The 23,198-nt window shown below is 40.5% G+C and overlaps 1 protein-coding gene and 1 pseudogene across 1 annotated transcript; both read right to left on the bottom strand.

The window, feature by feature from the left end:
* LOC102993597 (60S ribosomal protein L31-like) overlaps positions 1 to 6,698 on the bottom strand; it is a 70,726-nt pseudogene extending 64,028 nt beyond the window's left edge.
* Positions 6,699 to 9,752: 3,054 nt separating this feature from the next.
* On the bottom strand, positions 9,753 to 18,757 carry TAT (tyrosine aminotransferase). Its single transcript, XM_007124354.2, has 11 exons — positions 18,523 to 18,757; positions 18,272 to 18,376; positions 16,000 to 16,067; positions 14,968 to 15,126; positions 14,624 to 14,762; positions 14,142 to 14,194; positions 12,980 to 13,132; positions 12,205 to 12,333; positions 11,784 to 11,867; positions 10,619 to 10,717; positions 9,753 to 9,893 (listed from the first exon to the last, which is right to left on the bottom strand). The coding sequence occupies exons 1-11, from the start codon at positions 18,755 to 18,757 to the stop codon at positions 9,753 to 9,755; spliced, it is 1,365 nt and encodes a 454-aa protein (XP_007124416.1).
* Between the last annotated feature and the right edge of the window lie 4,441 nt (positions 18,758 to 23,198).

Below are 23,198 nucleotides of genomic sequence, written 5' to 3'. Positions count from 1 at the left end.
CAACAAACACATGAAAGAATGCTCAACATCATTAATCATTAGAGAAATGCAAATCAAAACTACAAAGAGATACCATCTCACACCGGTCAGAATGTCCATCATCAGAAAATCTACAAACAATAAATGCTGAAGAGGGTGTGGAGAAAAGGGAACCCTCTTGCACTGTTGGTGGGAATGTAAACTGATACAGCCACTATGGAGAACAGTATGGAGGTTCCTTAAAAAAACTAAAATAGAACTACCATACGACCCAGCAATCCCACTACTGGGCATATACCCTGAGAAAACGATAATTCAAAAAGAGTCATGTACCAAAATGTTCATTGCAGCTCTATTTACAAGCCAGGACATGGAAGCAACCGAAGTTTCCTTCAACAGATGAATGGATAAAGAAGATGTGGCACATATATACAATGGAATATTAGTCAGCCATAAAAAGGAACGAAACTGAGTTATTTGTAGTGAGGTGGATGGACCCAGAAACTGTCATACAGAGTGAAGTAAGTCAGAAAGAGAAAAACAAATACTGATACTAACACATACATATGGAATATTTAAAAAATGGTCACGAAGAACCTAGGGGCAAGACGGGAATAAAGATGCATAGCTACTAGAGAATGGACTTGAGGATATGGGGAGGGGGAAGGGTAAGCTGGGACAAAGTGAGAGAGTGGCATGGACATATATACACTACCAAACATAAAATAGATAGCTAGTGGGAAGCAGCTGCATAGCACAGGGAGATCAACTCGAGGCTTTGTGACCACCTAGAGGGGTGGCATAGGGAGGTGGGGAGGGAGGGAGCTGCAAGAGGGAAGAGATATGGGCACATATGTATATGTATAACTGATTCACTTTGTTATAAAGCAGAAACTAACACATCATTGTAAAGCAATTATACTCCAATAAAGATGTTAAAAAAAAAAAACAAGCTACACAGGTAAGATTATATCAATCAGGCAATAAAAAAAAAAGAAAGAAAGAAATCTCTCCTGGTCTGGCCTCTGGGAAGAAAAAACCTCTCCCGTGAGAATCTGTAACCACAGGCATTCCTTTACATGGATTTGGTGTTCAAATGCATTCTACCTGCATGGTCTGGGACCCCACGCTGAGAAATTCACATGAAAAGTGGTCCTAGTCCAGGAGTTTTAATGCCGGAAAAGAAGGGGAGAATGGGTATTGGGGAATGTCTAGCAGTCTGCCACATCAGTCCATATTTTTGTTGCACAGAAAAATAATCAGTAAAATACTTTTAAGAATAAAAAAAGTATCACATTAACATAAAATTGGGGGAAAATGTGGAATAGAGATACAAGATCAGGAGAGAAAAGTAACAATGTAAAATTTCCAATAACGCCCCAGTTGAAAATACATGCTTTAGAGCTAAATTCCATTTAACGGATGTTTGGGGGTTAGAGGAACAAGTTAAATGACACCACAAGAATGTCTGCCACATCCAGAATGTGGGAAATTTCACAGGACAACTGTTTAGACAATTAAGTCAATGGCATGAAAAGATTAAGAGAAATTTAACAGATGTAAAACTAAAAGTAATATTTGAACCTTGTTCAGATCCTAACCCAAATGAACCGACTATAAAAAGATATTTTGTATACAGTTGAAGAGATCTGATTATTTGATGCAATGTGGCATTGTAATTAAGAAATTAGGTTTTTAGAGATGCATACTGAGGGGTATGAGCGGAAATGACATGTACCTAGGATTTGCTTTATAAATAATTCAACAAAGAAAACAAGGAAAAGGAGGAAAGAAGAAATATGGCAAAGTCTTGATAATGGATGATGGATATATGGATATTAACTATACTATTGTTTCTTTTATACACATTTAAAATTTTCATAGTCAGAATTCAAAATTATTTTAGAGAACACATGAACAGAAAACAGCACTAGTATAATATACGAACTAATTCTGCTATTTATAGAAACATCCCAGATGTTTTTCTAGAAATTTCTTATTGATCCCAGTGTGCAAGCCCCACCGATGCTTTGCCCTGCTTCCATTATGAAATGCTAGAATCAGGAAAAATAAGCACTTTGTATCCCAAGATGAACAAATGATGATGGGGTCATCTTATCTAATTTCAGTCCTGAGGGAAAAAAAGCAAGTAATTCCTACAAGTGTGGACTCCCTAATAAAAAATGGTGCTATCCCTGACTTTTAGAATGCTAGTGTCTGAAATAATGTCACAATCTTTGTGGATATGGTTAACGTGAGAAAAAGTTACTGTTTTCCTACCATGATCAGATGAATGAAACTGGTAATTTCTCAGGTTTCTTACCTTTCTTTTAAAAACTTGAAATTCCTTTAAATGCCAAATATTTGAGTTGGTCTTCCTGAAGTCTGACTCCTCTGCAACTTTAAAAAAGAAAAACAGTGCTGTGGAGGTATAGCTCACATACCATACAATTCACCCATTTAGTGTATAGTTCGATGGTTTTTAGTATATATACAATCGCACCGCCATCAACACAATCAATTTTAGAATATTTTCATTGCCCCCAAAAGAAACCCTGCATCTGTAAGCAGTCGATCTCCACACCCACCCCCTACCCATCCCCACCACATACATCCTCACACTGAACTCTAGGCAACCACTAGTCTCTTTTTTGTCTAGTTTGGACATTTGATATAAATGGAATTATACAAAATATGCTCTTTTCCACTGGCTTCTTTCACTTAGCACAATGTTTTCAAGGTTCATCCATGTTGCAGCATGCATCAGTACAACATTCTTTTTTCCTCTCAAGTAATATTCCATGGATGGATATATCACATTTTATTTATCCATTTGTCAGCTGATAGATATTTGGGTTGTTTCCATTTTCTGGCTATTATGAATAATGCTGCTATGGACATTCTTGTAAAAGTTTTATGTGGACATAAGTTTTCATTTCTCTAGGAGTGGAATTGATGGGTCATATGGTAACTATATTTTTAACCTTTTGAGAAACTGCCAAACTGTTTTCCAAAGTCGCTGAACCATTTTACATTCCTACCAGCAGTGTGTGAGCAAAGTCGCTGAACCATTTTACATTCCTACCAGCAGTGTGTGAGCATTACAATGTCTCCACATCCTTGCCACCACTGTTACTGTTGTTTTTTTTTAAGAGCCATCATAGTGGGTGTGAAGTGATATCCCATTATGATGTTGATTTGCATTTTCCTAATGGCTCATGACGTTGAGCAACTTTTCAAGTGCTTATTGACCATTTCCTTGCACCACTTTGAAAGTAAACTTTCTAAATGTCTTTGTCTCTGAATCTTCCTTCCACACTAGTAATATTTTCAGTTAAACCTAGTATCTCCTTGTTGTAATTCACTTAACAAGAAGATAAAGAGTAATGGCAATCCATTAGTCATTGTATTTTCTAATCCATTAATTCATCAAATATGGGTTGAGTGCCGATTATGTGCCAGAGGCTCTTCTGGTCACTAAGCATATAGAAGAAAATAAAACAGACCAAAATAAATAAATAAATAAATAAAACCACCTTGCCCTCATGAAGCTTACATTTTCATGGCTTTAAAGTTTTTTCCCAGTTTTATTGAGATATAATTGACATACATCATTGCATAGGCTTAAGGTGTACAGCATAATGACTTGATTTACATATATTGTGAAGTGATCACCAAAATAAGTTTAGTTAGCATCCATCGTCTCATATAGATAACAAAAAAGAAGTTTTTTCCCTTGCAATGAGAACTCTGTGGATCTACACTTCTTTTATTGTATAAAAAGAAAACATATAAATTTTACCATCTTAGCCATTTTTAAGGGTACAGTAAGTAGTGTTAAGTATATGCACATTGTTGTGAAACAAATCTCCAGACCCCCTTCATGTTGCAAATATGAAACTCAATACCACTAAACAGCTCCCTTTTCTCCCTTACCCCCAGCCCCTGGTAATTTTTTTCTGTTTCTATAAGTTTGGCTAATTTAGATACCTCATATAAGTGGAATCATACAGTATCATTTCATGATTGGCTTATTTCATAACATAATTTCCTCAACATTCAACCATGTTATAGTCTTTCCTTCCTTTCTAAGGCTGAATAGTATTCCACATTTTGTTTATCCATTCATCCATCAGTGAATATTTGGGTTGCTTCCACCTCTTGGCTATAGTGAATAATGCTGCTATGAACATGGATGTACGAATATCTCTCTGAGACCCTGCTTTCAATTCTTTTGGATATATACCCAGCAGTAGTATTGCTTGATCATATGGTAATTCAATATTTAATTTTTTGAGTAACTGCCATACTGTTTTCCATGGTGGCTGCACCATTTTACGTTCTCATCAACAGTGCACAAGGGTTCCAATTTTTCCACATTCTCTCCAACACAATTTTTGTTTGTTTGTTTGTTTTGTTTTTTTTCTCTGGTGATTAGCGATGTTGTGCATCTTTTCACCTTTCACTTCCTCATTTAGATCTATTCCCAAGTATTTTATTCTCTTTGATGCTATGGTAAATGAAATTGTTTTCTTTATGTCCTTTTCAGATTGTTCATTGTTAGTGTATAGAAACACAACTGATTTTTGCATGCTGATTTTGTATCCTGCAATTTTGCTACATTTGGTTACTAGTTATAACCGGTTTGCGTGTGTGGGCGCCCATAATCTTTAGGGGGTTCTATATAAAAGATCATGTCATCTAAGAACAGAGATAATTTTACTTCTTCCTTTCTAATTTGGACACCTTTTATTTATTTTTCTTGTCTATTTGTTCTGTCTAGGACTTCCAATACTACGTTGAATAGAATTGGTAAGAAGAGGCATCCTTGGAAAAGCTTTTAGTCTTTCACCATTGAATATATTAGCTTTGGGTTTTTCATAGATGGCTTCTTTCTTTTTTTAAAATAAATTTATTTATTTATTTATTTTTGGCTGTGTTGGGTCTTCATTGCTGCTCACAGGCTTTCTCTAGTTGTGGCGGGCGGGGGCTACTCTTTGTTGCAGTGCGCGGGCTTCTCATTGTGGTGGCTTCTCCCGTTGAGGAGCACAAGCTCTAGGCGTGCAGGCTTCAGTAGTTGTGGCACACGGGCTTAGTAGCTGTGACGCACAGGCTTAGTTGCTCTGCAGCATGTGGGATCTTCCTGGACCAGGGCTCGAACCCGTGTCCCCTGCATTGGGAGGCAGATTCTCAACCACTGTGCCACTAGCGAAGTCCCCACAGATGGTCTTTATTATGTTGTGGTAATTTCCTTCTATTTCTAGTTTGAGAGTTTTTATCATAAAAAGGTATAGAATCTTGTCAAATGTTTTGTTAGCATCATTGAGATGACCAGGTCGTTTTTGTCCTTCATTCTGTTATTGAGGTGTATTACACTGACTTGATTTTTTTTCATTTGGTGAACCATTCTCATATTCCAGGAATAAATCCCACTTGGTCGGGGCTTCCCTGGTGCCGCAGTGGTTAAGAATCCGCCTGCCAATGCAGGGGACACAGGTTCAAGCCCTGGTTCGGGAGGATCCCACCTGCCGCGGAGCAACTAAGCCCGTGCGCCAAGGCTACTGAGCCTACGCCCTAGAGCCCGTGAGCCACAACTACTGAGCCTGCGTGCCACAACTACAGAACTCCACGCACTTAGGGCCCATGATCCGCAACAAAAGAAACCACTCCAATGAGAAGCCCGCGCACAGCAACGAAGACCCAAGGCAGCCAAAAATAAATAAATTTATAAAACAAAATATCCCACTTGGCGTCATGGTACATAATCTTTTTAATGCGCTGTTGTATTTGGATTGCTAGTACTATGCTCATCTTCTCTGTATTGTTCCAATTTTAGTAGATGTGCTGACAAAGCAAGAACTCCCTGCGGCTTTATTTTTTAAACACGGGATAACGTACTTTGAATTTCATAATGTACTTTGCATTTCAATTTTCAAATGAGTAAATGTCTCAAGGAGCAAGAATTCTTTTCTATGCTTGAAACACTGACAAAAATTAAGACACACTTGCTAGTTTGCAGACTGTTTTCTTCGCAGAATTAGCATCACCTGCTTCCTACATAATACACCTCAACTGGAGTGTCAGAAAGTGACTGTTTCTTTGGAAGGTGCTGTGCAACAATCTGACCCATAGAAAGCATCCAGATTTGCGGTTTCTATGACACCATTATGAAACCCGTTTGTAAACACACACAAACTGTTTAAAGTAAATAAGAGTATGAATAAGATGTACCGGGAATTCACTTCTCCAACAGATTCAATACTTCAACCTTTGGAGTACTTAAAATACAGGCCCTGCTGCACAGTAGAGTGTGGTGGGCGTGAAGCACAGCGGAGGATTCACATTTCTGGCTCGGCAGAAATCCAAACATATATGCCATGCATTCGGGACCGTGAAGGATACGATTCTTTTAAGAAAATTTCCAGGGACCATACTTTTGAAAACTGACAACACCTCCTGGGAACTTCTGCTTCTGTTTCACAACTTATGGGACTTACTGGCACCCGCCCACAGCTAGGAAAAGGTTAACAGGTGTTTACAATACCTAAAGATGACTTGTCCAACTTCTGGAAGCCTCCCGCCTGATGTGGCCCGAAAAGGGGGCAAAGGAGGAAGGGAATCTCTCAAAAAGGAGCGGGTCCGAGAAATAGGCTGAAGGAGGAAACAAAACCGAACATCCGGAGAAAAGCTAGTCGCTCCAACTAGAAACACGAACCCTCGCCGGCGCCTCAGGTTCTGCGCCTGCGCCCAGAGCAGCGTCTCGTAGTCCCACGACTGCGCATGCGCCCTGAGCAGTGCGATGCCCTCGTTCGCATCTGTGCCTAAGCAGCCTTGGGTTTTTTCGCCCCTCTACCCCACCCCAACTTCCCCACCGCTCCATCCCCCGACCCCCTCCTCTTCCAACACGGTCACCCAGAGCAGGATTGGGTCGTTGGTGACTGCTAGGGACTAGAGTGGGACGGTGTGTGGTACCGGGTCAGTGGTAACTCGCCAGTTATCCCGTAGGTTAGACAGAAAGGTGAATTCACAGCTGTGAGCCCTTGTCTCCGACCTTTTAAAGAATCCTTTATTTTATTCTGGGACGCTCGGAAGCCACCATCCTGCTGCCGCCATCCGCGAAGCAGCTGGGAATTGTCTCTTGGGAATTTTAATCTTCTTTGGAAGCAGCCCCGACTAGGGGGTCCCTTTTTTATTCAGAATCACCCAGGACATGATGGACAGAAATCTCATCCCTCCTTAGACTTCCACAGAAGCTGAATTAAAAAGTTGAGTAATAGTTACTTTGAAGAAAGGGAAAAAAAAAGGAAAAATTCACACACAAAAACATTTATGTGTACACAGAATAATCTGGAAAAATGGACGAGCAACTGCTACTGTTATTACCTCAGGGGAGAAGAAAAGGTGCTGAAGGACTGGCATGAGTGCTCTTTTTTATTTTTTTGCATCGTTTGAAATATGTCCAACGTGCATGTATTTTTTGTTTTATTTTATTTTTAAAAATTATTTATTTATATATTTTTGGCTGCGTTGGGTCTTTGTTGCTGCACAGGGGCTTTCTCTAGTTGTGGCGAGCAGGGGCTGCTCTTCACTGTGGTGTACGTGCTTTTCATGCGGTGGCTTCTCTTGTTGCGGAGCACGGGCTCTAGGCGGGCGGGTTTCAGTAGTTGTGGCTCGCAGGCTCTAGGGCACGGCCCCTAGATCACAGGCTCAGTAGTTGTGGCGCACGGGCTTAGTTGCTCTTTGGCATGAGGGATCTTCCCGGACCAGGGCTGGAACCCATACCCACGTCCCCTGCATTGGCAGGTGGATTCTTAACCACTGCGCCACCAGGGAAGTCCCCGTTTTGTTTTTTAAATCTTTGAATGTTCATTTGACTCCCTTACCAAAATGGTAGATATCAAGGAAATTTGGAAATTTAAGAAGTCTGTCTAGATTCAGTAATGCTGGATAGAATTATACATACGTGTGAAGATAAAACGTTTTGTGTAAACCAGTAAGTCTTTCTGTTTATTTCTGGACAGATATCCTTGGGAGTTGGGGCCAGAGGTACAGGAAAAGAGGAGCCAGGAATTTTCGGAAAATCGGCAGGCGTGGCATACAGGAAACAAATGTTTTTCATCTCAATCATTGTATATTCCTCTTGGTTTTGCTGAAGAAAATTGAAGGGTAAATTTTAGTTCACCGAAGTCCGACATAGATGGGAAGGGGATGTTTGGTTTATTTTTGTAAAGGAAATTAATTGGGTGTGGTTGGCAGAGTTGAGACTTGAGGTTCCTATTCTAGATAAGGAAAACATCCCTTAGAGAAGAATTTCCAGACTGATTATGGTATATTCCTGCCCCTAACCTTGCAAAATAACTTCAGGCTCCCTCCTCCAAGGGAAATGGTTAGGAAAAAATTAGGCAACTGTGCTTAAGAGGATTTGCAGACGAAAAGCTCATACTGAAAGATGAGCACACCGGACACACCTCATTCTCTTGGTTAGCTGAACCAGTTCAACTTGTTACCCAGTGAGTGGTTAGTAGATCGAGACAAGTGTAGGAATTTGGAGAGTGGGGATCCCAAAAGTTGAAAGTGTGAAGTCAGAGGCCAGGGGTTTATAATGTTGCTTCTTAGTTTGTCTTATTTGTAAGTACAAGCAAGACGTTGAGCTCCCAAATAAAATATTTTAGGAATAGTGTTTCTTAAGTGACTCCAAATGTCAGTACATCTACAAAGAAATAAATGAAACCTAGTGGGTAGTAAATCAATCAGACTGATCAATAAGCAGCACCTGGGGATAGAAATTCCCCACAGAGGAGAAAAATGACATCACAGAAGAGAATACTTAGTAAAATTTATTTTTAAAAAAAAAGAAAAAGGAAAACAATAATTTATGCCCTTGGCAAAATAAAAGATCTTTTCAATATAAATGTTTCTTAGAAAACATATGAAAAGATAATATATATATCAATAAATCAATATCAATGTCACGGCAAAAGTAATAATGATTCTATAACAATGACGAGTGAAGAAAATTCTGGCCCTTACACAGCAGCGTTCCTGGAAGGTCCTCTGATTCCTCCTTTTTTTAGTACAGATGTGCCCTCATTTTAAGAAAGCCTGATACACATATATCTACATTTAGAAACTCTATCAATTAAATTTCTTTGTATCACAAAATAATTCTCTACCAAAAAAAAAATCAACGAAAAGTTTCTGTAAGTGATCCTTCAAATTGGCAAGCTTTCCTAATGTGTTTAGAATTAACCAAATACATGTGTCCCCAACTTCTTTCATTATAGCATTATTGCATACAGTGAGGTATACCTGAAGTGAGCCAGTAACAGAGTTGGGCTTCAGACCTGACTGAAGAGAATGTGTTCTTACTCAGAGTAAGAGGAAATGGTTGGGGGCACGAGTTCCCTCAATCTTTTGATTCTCTAATCCTGAGTTCTTAATTTTCCTGTCTCGACTGTTTCCTGGGTAACTTTGTTCACCTGGTGCTCTCAAGCTAAAAGGAGGAAGTCATATGGGAGGATGGATTGATGGAAGTCATAGGTGTGGATTAATGAATTAGTGAGTCACTCCAGCAGAGCAGAGTGAGATGAAATCTGGGGTTCAGAGTGTGTGTGTGTGTGTGGATATAGCTGGGGGAAAGCTGGAGCAATTCTGAGCCCTTGTCGTGGTGTTTGTGAGGCCCCTCTCCCAGCAGGGGCACCTGAGGGGCAGCAGGGCTCAGTCCCGCTCTCCCCAGCCAGATGGGACACACACTCGGGAGAATGGACTCCATCCTATTTGTCACATTCCTCCTGGCTCCCTTCAGCACAATGGTAGTGCTGCTCACAGAACTCCTGGATCCGGCTACACGCCTCCAGCATCATCACTTCAGGGATTGTGATCACCACTCGGAAGAAATGTGGGTACTCGAAGCACTGCAAAAATAAAAGCCTGTTATTCTCAGAGCAATTGAATCAGGGACGGGACCACCCTAATATGGCCAGGGCCCTAATCAGCAAGAAGCAGTGATGCCATTTACCCAAGGCTATCATTTTACTCGATTCCCACCACTAGAGTGCTAAGCCAGTAACTGAGTTAATTTATCTTAAAAGGAATTTGTGGGACAAGCTTGATTCCCTCTCACCTAGAATGTTCAACCACAATTTTTCTTCCTGGATGGGGGAGAAACAAATTTTAAATAGAGGTCATGAGACCCATCAGTTTGAATCTTTTCAAAAGAGAATACAGTAGTCCCTCGGTATCCATGCGGGGTTAGTTCCAGAACCTTCGAGAGTACCAAAATCCGAGGATGTTCAAGTCCCATATATAAAATGGCATAGTATTTGCATAACCTACATACATCTTCCTGTGTACTTTAAATCATCTCTAGGTTACTTATAATACCTAATACAATGTAAATGCTATGTAAATAGTTGCCAGTCTGCAGCAAATTCAAGTTTTGGAACTTTCTGGGATTTTTTTTCCCCCCGCATATTTTTCCATCCACAGTTGGTTGAATCCTTGGATGAGGAACCTGCGTATATGAAGGCCGACAGTATGCTTTGTTGGGGGAGGAAAAGTCAGGCTAAAGACCAGCTCAGGGAGAGTTCCTGAGGCTCTAGAAACCGTTGAGAGTGTCCTGAGAGACATAAGCACTCACTGTTGCCGGGAGGCAGTGGACGGATTGCTCAGCAACTAACTGCTCAGTGAATTCCACATCATTCTCAAATTCCGGGAAATGTTCCATCTCAATTCCAACCTATACCAATAACAGGGAGATGCAAATTTATCAGGAGGGAAAACAGGCCGACTCCCTATGCCACAAATTAAGGTAGGGACTGCTCTAAAAAACCATCTTGGAACTCCACTACTGATAACTAAGAGTTCTTGCTCTTATGAACTCACAGAATTTTTCATAGGGAAGAGAGGATATATTTATATTAATGTTTTAGTTTACTGAAGGGTTCCTTCTTGGATGCTGCTAAATGAAAGCTGGAAATAGGATGCCAGCGTTTCTCAAAAAAGGCACTATTGGGGCTTCCCTGGTGGTGCAGTGGTTAAGAATCCGCCTGCCAAAGCAGGGGACACGGGTTCGAGCCCTGGTCCGGGAAGATCCCACATGCCACGGAGCAACTAAGCCCGTGCGCCACAACTACTGAGCCTGCGCTCAGAGCCCGCGAGCCACAACTACTGAAGCCCGCGCGCCTAGAGCCCGTGCTCCACAACAAGAGAAGCCACCGCAATGAGAAGCCCGTGCACCACAAGGAAGAGTAGCCCCGCTCGCCGCAACTAGAGAAAGCCCACGCGCAGCAACGATACACCCAACGCAGCCAAAAATACATTAATTAATTAATTTTAAAAAGGCACAATTACCATTACGGGCCAGGCTATTCTTGATTGCATGGAACTACCCTGCCCATTGAAAAATATTTGGCATCCCTGGCCCACAAAATGCCAATAGCACCCCAAACAGTCTTTCTGAAAACAAACAAAATTCCTATATATCCCCAAACATTCCTAGGGAACCAGATCTCTCCTAGGTGAGAATTACAGTAGTGTGGAAAGCCTCTTATTTGTGCTTATGTCATCCCTGTATCTACATATAAAATGATTCTCTGTATGAAGAATTAAGTCATTTTAAGAGTTTTTTTCTTTCTCTTCTTTTTTCTTTTTTTTAGCACTGAGGTTAAACCACATCAAGGGGACAATTCAGAACAAGGCAGTTCCTAAACTGACTGGCTCAGGAGCCCATGTGGTTGTCTTCGTGAGCCCTGCAGACTGGCTTCCCCCGCCTACCACCAACTGCCTGCCACCCACATACTCACCATGAGGTACATGGCCCCAGAAGGGCGGATGGGCCGGAGTCCAGGGATGGCAGCCAATGCCCCATAGCAGAGATCCGCATTGGACTACGAGAGGAGACAGAGACATCAAGAATGAAAAGTTAAGCAAAAGAAAAACCAAGTCATTAAAAGGAGAGCCCGCATCAAAGGCAGGGAACCTAAGTTTGCTCTCCTGGCATAAGGGGTAACAAGATAAAAACTCTGCCACTTGAAGCTTTTGGCCAGGAGCAGGGTGGATTGCCAGAAGTTAGAGAAATGTATGGGTAGATATTTACACCGATGCCACCTCCTGGTTTGGAAGCCCCATAATGGAGCATTGCTCCAGAAATGAGGACCCATTATTCCAAATTCCACTGGTGGCATTCCTTGACTCCCAAAGTGGAAAGTCACGGGCTGCCCTTACCTTGAGGAAGCTTAGAGTGTTGTGGTAGAACTCTTGAGGGGTGCGATGCAGGATGCTTTTCAGAGCTCCCTGGACAAGGGTGCAGGGTCCCAGGATCCGCTGACTCAGCTTCACCAGCCCATCTCGGATCTAAAAGCCCCCCAGCAAACACATTATTTAGCCTTTCTTAAGCATCCCCGCCGTGGAGATCCTTGTTCTGCCAATTCTTTCTATCAAGTTTTTAAACTCTGGAGAAGTGATGGTGCCTCGTGTCATTCTTAGATCAGACCACCTAGGTTTGTAGCCCAGCTCTGCCATGCACTGGCTGTGTGACTCTGGGCAAATTATACAACCTCTCTATGTCTCATACTTCTCACCTGTAAAATGGAGATAATACTACTACTGGCCTCACAGGGTTGTTAGGAGAATTAAATTGAAATAAAGTACGTAAAGCACTGGCACATTGTAATCCCACAAACAATATTAGGTATCATTACTGCTATTGTTTCCTTTTTTGTGGTACTAAAATTGGAGGTAGATGGAACTTCCTCACCAAGACAGAAAAACTGAGTTTTGGAGAGGAATAACTAGTACTGTCTTTATCCAGTGTCTTTCCAGGCTCACGGAACTACAGGGCCAAAAAGAAAGAAAAAAACTCCTTACCTCCTTACCACTGTGCATGCAAAATAAATAAATAAATATTTAGAAAAAAAATTATAATTATAATATTATAATTATATAAAAAATATATAATCGCCCCTAAATTAGACATACTATTTCACCACATTGCTCTCACCTCATTGCCAAAAATATCTCTTCGGTCATGGATGAGGATCCAGCCCATCCTCCAGCCAGGAACCAGCCAGCGCTTGGCTAGCCCTCCACAGGACAGGATGGGGACGTTGCTACTGAGGGTGGCTAGAGGTTCAAATTTGGAATCTGAAAACACCTGAGGAGAAGAGGTGCTTGTTACAATTGTCTTCTGGTTTACTTTCCTCCAAATCCCATGCCTTGAAAAAATTTTCCTTATATCAGTAGGGACAGGGTCTCAGATTTACGGGCTCATTCCTACCCTGAAGCATGATTGGGATCTCAAGAGGCTTCAGAGGGGACTATCCGAAAACATTTAACCCAGTATCTAGTCTAGATTAAAGGAAGCCTAAAATGAGAAAACTGACCCCAGCCCAGTAATAGGTACAACCCTCGGCTCTAGGGAATGAATGACCGTTGGAGTTACAGATTTCACAATAATATATGGGTCCATAATCCCTTATGTGAAATTCCTGGGCTCAAGTATGTTGCAAAGTGTAGAATTGTTTGGATTTTAGAAAGGTTATATAGCACATGTACCATAGATTATATAGCAGCCGCAGGGCAATCAGGGACGGCACTCCTAATCAAGCACAGTAACTGTTCCGCCCCTTTCCTTACACCCTTATATAGATCCATAAGTGAGATAAATAAAGATTTACAAATATCTTTATATCAGGCCAAGTCAGGTTTTGCCACCAAATGAATTCCAAAAATCTTCAGATTTTTTTTTTTTTTTTTTTTTGCGGTACGCGGGCCTCTCACTGCTGTGGCCTCTCCCGTTGCGGAGCACAGGCTCCGGACGCGCAGGCTCAGCGGCCACGGCTCACGGGCCCAGCCGCTCCGCGGCACGTGGGATCTTCCCGGACCGGGGCGCGAACCCGCGTCCCCTGCATCGGCAGGCGCACTCCCAACCACTGCGCCACCAGGGAAGCCCAAATCTTCAGATTTTTATAGCTTTTTGGATTTTGGAAAACTGGCTAAGGGGTGGTTATCTGTATATCTGTTTAGATCGCAGGGATACTGATTAGAGCTGTACTGAAATGATTAGGATCTGCTTCTGATTAATCTAGGTGCCACATCTAAAGGTGCCATGAGATAATTTGGGATTGAGAGTATGGAAGTGATGCATCCTACCCAAGACTCACCATGTCTCCATAGATCTCATCAGCTAAGATGGGGACACACTGCCTTGCAGCCACTGAAAATAAGAGAAACATGCCGAAATCATTTTTAATGTGAATTGCCTTAGCATTTAATATTTACCTGGGCTTATTATACTTTGCATTTCATGTTTGTATGTTTCATCTTCCTCTTTAAGAACTATAAACTCTTCTTATACTCTTCCAGGGTACAGAGCCTAAATTTGCTCTTTAATTAACTAGATATTTCAAACCCTCTCTTCCACATGATGGGAGTGGTGAAGAGGCAAGTATTTCCTCTTTTTCTCCTTCTTTCAGGAAATTCCTACCTTTCCAGGGGCACACCACTCACTGGAGACCCCAGTGTAGCCCTCCCACCTCCATCCTAGGCTTGGAACTTAGTGAAGGACTCCTTTCTCGTTCCATGAAACAGCTGAAGGAGTCCATCCCCATCTTCTCCCCTGTCAAGTGAAGTCTGCTGGACTTACCTGCCAAAATTTTCTGGAGATGACTTCTACTGAACACTGACCCACAAGGGTTTGATGGATTATTGACAACAAGGCAAGCTGTCTTTTCATCAATCAGAGATTCCAGTTGTTTCAGGTCAATTTCCCAAAACTTCTCTGGCTGGAGAGGAAAAAAGGGGGAGACTAAGATGATTTTGGAAAATGTAGGAGGACTACTCACTTCACTCAAAGGTATAATGTAAATAACAAAATGTGTCTGTGGCCTCGACCACCCACTTCCAGATCTTTCTCTGCTGAGATAATGGTCATATATTTTTATGAAGTAGTAATTGAGCTCTTGTGTCTAAAATTTAAAAGTCATTTACCAATAAATTGTAGGGTTTGACCTCGATTCCCATAGATTCAGCCAGAGTCCTGTAGAGAGAGAAGCCAGGTCTGGGAACTAGGATGTTTTGCCCTGGGTTGGCCAGCACAGCTAAACAAAGTTCAATAGCCTGACTGCAGCCACTTGTTAGAATGACATCCTGTGAAGAATAGAAAAGTTTCATTTTGTTAGGGGTTCCAACAGCAACAGGAGAAAAGAGGTTATCAGATGAATGAGTGGGAAGCAAAAAAAAAAAACCTTATTTTTACAAGCTCTATGTAAAGTAGTGGGGACTGTACAAAGCCAAAATTGAAAGAAGTGAATATGTTTATATATGTGCATATCTAAAAGTTGTTGAAAATGTTGGCCACTTAAGAGAAATAAATCACTTAAAAAAGGACGGGTTGGCTGTGACTCAGCAGACCTCCACGAGTGATCATTATGACCTTGGACTTTTTCACCCGGTTATTTATTTACTTTTGACCAGAGATTTGAAACCTGACTCTTCTGAAAGACAGATATAGGGCACCTCTTAATGTTAAGAAATGTTGACCCCCACCCAGTGGACGACAGAGCAGAGGGTAGCATTTAAACTTGGCTCTGCCATCAATCCAGTATGCCATGGAACCTCTACCTTCCCATCTAAGTGACCTTAAGGGCAGGGAAGGAAGCTACAGATTAATAAAAGACCTATTGGTAAAATTAAATATTTCAATTATTTGATGTTTATGAATTATTGTTTTTCAATGATCTTTTGCAGAGAATCAAATATAGGGTGACCTCTGAGTCCTTTAAGCCTCCTTGAGACAGACACTATATGAGTTGTATGCAACGTTATTATCATACTATAATGACATTAAATATAATCACTGATTAGTGGCCTCCCCATATGAAAAGTCCTCGAATTGCCAAAGGGAAATTATCCTTAGTTTTTGTTCCCCTTGAAACGCTTATTCCTCATGGAACAGAAACAAGGAAAAGGGTAGAGTTTGCCCAATACTGTTCCCAAGCTGGTTCCTTGTCTAGGGCTCACCTTAGCTTCCAGGGGTGCCTCAGGACAGTGGTAATAAGAAGCAACCTCCTCCCGACTCGATAAGTAGCCTGAGAGAAAAGAGCAGAATGAGGAAGCTGGAAGTTTTCATCCCGCAACTGACAGCTTCGCCCTTAAGTCAACAGGGCTTCGAGGCTACCTTCTGCCCCAGCTCAGAGCACATACAATTTAGTTTAGCTCTCTGTCACTATAGATAGAGGAGATTAGCTTTATATCTTACAATTTTATAATGAACACAAATGTATAAATAATAACAAAAAGAGTTCCCCAAACTATAAAATACTCTGCAGCATCTTGGTTACTGTGATATGTTTTATTTTATTTTAGATTATTTAATCTAAAATTTAGATTAAATAATCTAAAATAGGATTAGATTATTTAGGATTTAGATTATTCCTAAATCCCTTCCAGGTATTATATTTTTTGAAAACTTGTAATTAATGAATTCATTACCTTGGGTCCATTTTAACTTGTTCACAATGTATTGTATACCTATTAGTATTTTTCCTTTTAAATTAAATTGAGGGACTTCCCTGGTGGCGGAGTGGTTGAGAGGCCGCCTGCCAGTGCAGGGGACATGGGTTCAAGCCCTGGTCCGGGAGGATCCCACGTGCCACAGAGCAGCCGGGCCCATGCGCCACAACTGCTGAGCCTGTGCTCTGGGGCTTGCAAGCCACAGCTGCTGAGCCCATGTGCCACAACTGCTGAGGCCCTGCGCCTGGAGCCCATGCTCCGCAGCGAGGGCAGGGGGGCCACCGCGGTGAGGAGTGGCCCCCGCTCGCCGCAACTGGAGAAAGCCCGTGAGCAGCAAGGAAGACCCAACACAGCCAAAAATAAATAATATATATTAAAACAAATTTTAAAAAATTATATTGAAATTAAAATTTTTTTCCTTTTAAATTATATTCTCATACAATAGTTCCAAATGTTGGCTTACAAGCTTGAAGTATAGACAGTTTCATACAAATTATTATGTTTTACAAAATTGCTCTCCAGAAAGATGGTCTTCAGTTACCAAGACTAGAGGCAATATTTCCTAATGTTTGTTCAATTAATAGGTAAGAGATAGGTCTCTTGATGTTATACAAATTAGCACTTCCTTAATTACTAATAAAGAAGAGTATTTTCTAGATATATATTATTATCTGTGTTCCCTTTGGCATGAAGTGTTCATATCCTTTGCATTTTGTCAAATGGAGTCTTGGTTTTGGGTTTTCAGGTTAAGTCAGTTTCCTAATACTTTGGATATAAAAGTCATCATAAACTTTTAAAAAATTTTATTGAAGTATAGTTGATTTACAATGTTGTGTTAATTTATGCTGTACAGCAAAGTGATTTAAGTTATACATATATACATTCTTTTTCATATTCTTTTCCGTTATGTATAAACTTTTTTTACAACTTAACTTTTGGTCTTATTTTGTTTTGATTTTTATTTATGAAACTTCATAAAATGTAAATAATCAACTAAAAATCACATCCCTGATATCTCTTTAGAGTGTTTTTAAAATTCTATTTTAGCATGAAACTGGATTTTTATTCTGCATCAAGAATATGTCTCTATGCGCACATATACGCAGGGGGGAAATGTGCGACACTGAAACAAAGTCAAGGAATCACTTATTTTACCAAAATGTTTAGGTTAGAAATGTTTAATAGATGGAAAGAGTTAAACCTAAATAAGAATAATTTCTTTCTGTCCTAAACAAACCTTCTATCCTCCAGTAGGTCAGCTCATTCTTTGCTGTTCTTGGTTTTTTTAGTTTTGTTTTTTGTTTTTGCCTTGAAACAAGCACAATTACATTGAGAGTGTGATTAGGACAATAATTAAATTAAACCTTGAATGTGTAGAGAAGGAGGAATAAAGCCAAGAAGCTATTTACACAGGGCAGTAATTAAATTAATTTAGGAGCTAGAGGGCTTTGTAAAGAAGCAGGTGCAGCCAAACTCAAGGCCTCCTTTTAGAATTAGCGATGAAAGAATAGGAGCATTATTTGAGAAATAAGTATGTAATGGGAACCTAGAGCAGGGAGGTGCCATAATGCCAGAGGAAGCCAGGAAAGAAGTTAGACCTTGATGGCTTGAGGTTAAGCATGCTGAGACTCCTTTCCCCAAATCCAACAGCCATTTTATCTTAGCTTCTCCTTAGGAATTATGCATCAGGAAAGCAAAGAGGAGTGCTAGAAATTTATTCCTATAAGAAGAGCACTTAAGATTTGGAAGCCACCAGATTAGAGTCTCAGGAGGAATTTACCAGTGGAGGGGGCATAGCCATTATACTTCCCAGACTCAAGGGCATCTTTTATTGCTCGGGTAACTTCAGGATCTGTAGGCAGGTTTCCAAACACAGTAGGGTCCCCTTTCCATGGGAAAAAAAAAAAAAGAGGTTATTCTTCCATGCCCAGTGCTCAGACCCACCCTCCACTTCCATCCTCTCCAGTCAAGCCATGAGGGTGGGGGTGGGAGGAACCATGCCTGCCTCTCGGTCAAGTGTCTCCAACTCACCAATTGACAGAGCAATCATGGTCTTGTTTGGATTTGGCTTCACCTTCATGCTGTCCACAATGGCTCGGATGGGATTGAAAGTTTTGTTGGACATGTCCGAGGGCCTCACGGACCATCTGGCCTTCCTGCCTTTCATTTTTCCCGGCACAGAGCTTCTCCCAGGAATGTTGACATGCACATCCAGCACTGAGGGGAGGTTGCCATGGTCGTGCAACTGAATCATGTATGGGTCCATCACTAACAAAGACTATGGGGAAAAAAGGGGGTCGCTGTGACACTAAGAACAGACATCATCCTTGGGGGGCTACAGTTGGACCTAAACATTGGGGTGATTTCACCAGACATCTCTTTCCAAACTCCTTTCTCATGTAAAGTAGCTTTGTTATGAATGTGGGGAGTTTTAAGACTTTTCCCTGAGACGGAAAATAAGCAAGAGCCCATTCTACAATATTAGCCGAGAGTGTTCCATTGAATACTTACGTACTGTGAGATTCGCTGTGTGCAACTGTAATCCCCATGAAAATTTAACCATGCTCTCAGTGAAACCAAGGAAAAAATGACATGAGAACTGTTAAACAATGAAAGCATATGTGTTCCTTCCTCTCCATACAAGGAAGAGTCTGCCTAACACTTCAACAGACTGTGTCTTGTCCTGTGCAAAGAAGAACCAGGCAGAACCATTCCACATTGTTAGAAATGTAATGTTACTATCGTCATTAGTAAAAATAAAGCCCTATTCCATAAGCATCTTACTATCCTGTGGTTAAAGAAGTCAATACACCACAAAGAAAAAAGCGCATACTCGAAATCACCATCCCCAGATTAGCTGAGGCTTGAGATTTTACCTTCTGAGTAAAGGAGAAGCAGCTTCCAAGTAGCCCAACCAGGAAGTCGTCTTTGTTCTTTGGCAAGTTACAGTGACAGTGAATTCAGATGCACCCTCTGACTCCTGAAATAGTCCCACAAATGGGCGTTGGGCCTGAAACTTTCATGCTATTGGTTCAGGTGAGAACTGAGCAGCCAGCCCTCCTCTTCCCTCCCCTCCCCACTTTTTGCTTCTTTTTACCTCTAACCCTGCCTCCACCTCCACCACCAAATCAGGAATTTGAACTCGGCTCGGTGTTAACTCTTTCCGCGTACTTTGTGAGATGTTTGAAAGGACTGTCAGAGAGGTAGTTAGGAGTACAGTTGGTAACTTTTATTAAAACTTTTTTGTTACAAAACAACCTATTAAAATTTCAATAGTACAGAAATGTATAGAGTAAAAAGTGAGAGTCTTGCTATCTGTATGTTCCATTCTCACTCCCAGGGCCAAGCAGTGGTAATGATTTGGCCATTTCTATCCATTCACCAGATGGATAGATGATAGTAGATCAATTGATCTATAGACGATAGATAGATAGATAGATAATGATAGTAGATCAATTGATCTATAGATGATAGATAGCTAGCTAGCTAGATAGATGATAGATAGATTAGATGACAGATACATAGTTACAGAATTTTATGTATTTTCAAAACACAGCTGGGATCACGCTCTACAACTTGTCGGGCAGCACGCTTATTTACTTCCTACATCTTGGGCTCCTTTCCTTGTCAGTCCACAAAGTTCTACTCCAGCTGGAACACACTGCACAATTAGAGTAAACTAAGGCCCCCTCCATAAATATCTTAAAAGTACACGGTCTCCAAGGCAACCCAAACCTGTGCAATTGTGAATTCTCCATCATTTTCCTGTTGTGGAGCTACTGGAAAAATAAGATGTCAGGTGAGATCTAAATAAAAAACTTTGCTAAGCAAGCACAGCAGAGATCTCAGCATTCCTGTGAGCCTATGAAAAGTACCACCCACCCAAGGGTTAAGAGGAGCCTCAGTGACCCCATGGCTCAGATCCTATCTGTTTATTTATTGAGAGACAAAGAGTTGTTACATAAGCTCCCTCTTCTCCAGCTGCTTATTGGTGATTTGAGTCTCCAGTGGGGTTGAATAACCTTTTATTTCTCTGGTCCTTCTATCTCTTAGTGCTTTGAAAGACTTACCTAATGCATTCCTTCCCCACTCCAGTGAAGTGAGCATTTACCACTTCATCTCGCCAGTGCAGAAGCACCAGGCAAGGGCCGGAAGCCAGTCAGGTCAGAGGGAATCTAGGTTCTGAAGCCCTGAGCCCTGAGCTAGCTAATCCAGACTGCTCTGTTTCAAAAAGCTATGTCTACAACATCTAAAAAGACAGAAAAGGAAAGCCTTAAGTCAGCTCTGCTCTTTGGCACCCTCTAGCAAAAGGTGAATGGCTTGTTTTACTAAATGCAGTGAAACATTGTACAGAAAGAAGTATACTTCACAGGCTGGACGGACTGCCCTTGGTCAAGCTGCCAAGTGAGAATATGGTGTTATTTCCAAAGCACATAGATTTTGTCAAGAGAGAAGACCACCCTTTCCTAAATGCTTTTATTCCACCACCGCTGCCATTTAAAATATACATGTAAAATATAACATGTGTGTGCTGGAGAAAATCAGAAAAAATTAAAAGCATTTATAATCTACCACCACTCTTAATACATTAGTCTTACTTTTCCCCCACAAAGTTTGGATCTTGTTCTATATACATATTTTTTAAATTGAGATAAAATTTATATAACATAAAATTCACCATTTCAAAGTGTAGGATTCAGTGATATTTTTAGTTCATTCACAACATTGTGCAACCATCACCACCATCTAATTCCAAGACATTTTCATTGCTCCAGAGAGAAACTCCGTACCCATGAACTAGCCCCTCCCCACTTCCCTCCTGCCAGTCCCCCACAACCACTAATCTACTTTCTGTCTCCATGGATTTGCCTATTCCTGACGTTTCATACAAATGGAATCATACAATATGTTATCTTTTGTGTCTGACTTCTTTCACTTGGCAAATATTTTTCAAAGTTCCGCCAGGTTGTGGTGTGTATCAGTACTTCGTTCCTTTTAATGGCTGGAAAACAGTCCATTGTGTGGATATACTTCATGTGTTCATCCATTCACCAGCTGCTGGCCATTTGGGTTGTTTCCACTTTTTGGCTATTATGAATAATGCTGCTATTAACATTTGTATACAGGTTTTTGTGTGAACATATGTTTTCAATTCTCTTGGGTATATACCTTGGCATAGAGCTGCTGGGCCATATATGGATAGTGTTTGCATTGTGAATTTTTAAATTATATCATGAATATTTTCCCATGTTATGAAAAACATTCCATCATAGAGAAGTACCAGAATTTATTGAATAATTTTCCTATTGTTGGACATAATGTGGAGTCTAGTTTTTATCTTTGTAAGAAATGCTGCCAAGAGCATCATTTTATGTAAATATCGGTTCATACACTTTACTATCTCCTTAAGATAAATTTTACTATACATTAACTTGCTGAATTGAAGACAATAAACATTTTGCTTTTACTTTTACACTCCTAATAATTAAAGTACAATATATCATCATATAATAAATTCAAATTTAGATATTTATGAACTAAACCCTTAATACCTTCTTTCCCCATAATCCCATTCCATAGAGATAGCCCGTTTAGCCATTTCTTGGTTATCTTTCCAAGTGTCTTGTACACCTGGTTTTGGAGTTGTTCAAAATTATGTATATACTATATGTTTATTCTGAAGCTGTACTGTCTCTTATTGTAGCCACTATTCATAAGTGGCTATTGAGTACTTGAAATGTGCTTTGTCTGAATTGAGATGTATTGTTGGTGTAAAATATACATCAGGTTTCAAAGTCATATAAGTACTGTAATGTAAAATATCTCATCAATAGTTTTATATTGATTACATGCTTAAATAATATTTGAATCTGAGTGAAATAAAGTATATTATTAAAATTAATTTCATCTATTTATTTTGACATTTAAAAATATTTCTATTAGAAAATTTGAAATTACTATGTGGTTTGCATTCCATTTCTATTGAATAATGTTCTATAGCTTGCTTTTTTTTTTTTAACATCTTTATTGGAGTATAATTGCTTTACAATGGTGTGTTAGTTTCTGCTGTATAACAAAGTGAATCAGCTATATGTATACATATAACCCCATATCCCCTCCCTCTTGCGTCTCCCTCCCACCCTCCCTATCCTACCCCTCTAGATGGTCACAGAGCACCGAGCTGATCTCCCTGGTCCCGCCCCTAGGTTCATTAGAACCTTCTTTTTTTTTTTTAGATTCCATGTATATGTGTTAGCATACAGTATTTGTTTTTCTCTTTCTGACTTACTTCACTCTGTAGGACAGACTCTAGGTCCATCCACCTCACTACAAATAACTCAATTTTGTTTCTTTTTATGGCTGAAAAATATTCCATTGTATATATGTGCCACATCTTCTTCATGCATTCATCTGTCTATGGACACCTCGGTTGCTTCCATGTCCTGGCTACTGTAAATAGTACTGCAATGAATATTGTGGTACATGACTCTTTTTGAATTATGGTTTTCTCAGGGTATATGCCCAGTAGTGGGATTGCTGGGTCATATGGTAGTTCTATTTTTAGTTTTTTAAGGAACCTCCATACTGTTCTCCATAGTGGCTGTATCAATTTACATTCCCACCAACAGTGTCCGAGGGTTCCCTTTTCTCCACACCGTCTCCAGCATTTATTGTTTGTAGATTTTTTGAGGATGGCCATTCTGACT

This window comes from Physeter macrocephalus, chromosome 17, assembly GCF_002837175.3.
Source record: "Physeter macrocephalus isolate SW-GA chromosome 17, ASM283717v5, whole genome shotgun sequence".
Classification (NCBI taxonomy): domain Eukaryota; kingdom Metazoa; phylum Chordata; class Mammalia; order Artiodactyla; family Physeteridae; genus Physeter; species Physeter macrocephalus.
The sequence above is the reverse complement of the archived record's forward strand: the minus strand, read 5'-3'. Positions and strand labels throughout refer to the sequence as shown.

What these genes read in the sequence shown, in the direction of transcription:
- TAT (XM_007124354.2), bottom strand. Translation starts at nt 18,757, where the DNA reads ATGGACCCATACATGATTCAGTTGCACGACCATGGCAACCTCCCCTCA. An exon ending in TGGCTATGCCCCCTCCACTG is followed by an intron (nt 16,068 to 18,271) that starts GTAAATTCCTCC and finishes CTTTTCTCTCAG; the next exon opens with GCTACTTATCGAGTCGGGAG. An exon ending in TCCACTGCCTCCCGGCAACA is followed by an intron (nt 9,894 to 10,618) that starts GTGAGTGCTTAT and finishes TTATTTTTGCAG; the next exon opens with TGCTTCGAGTACCCACATTT.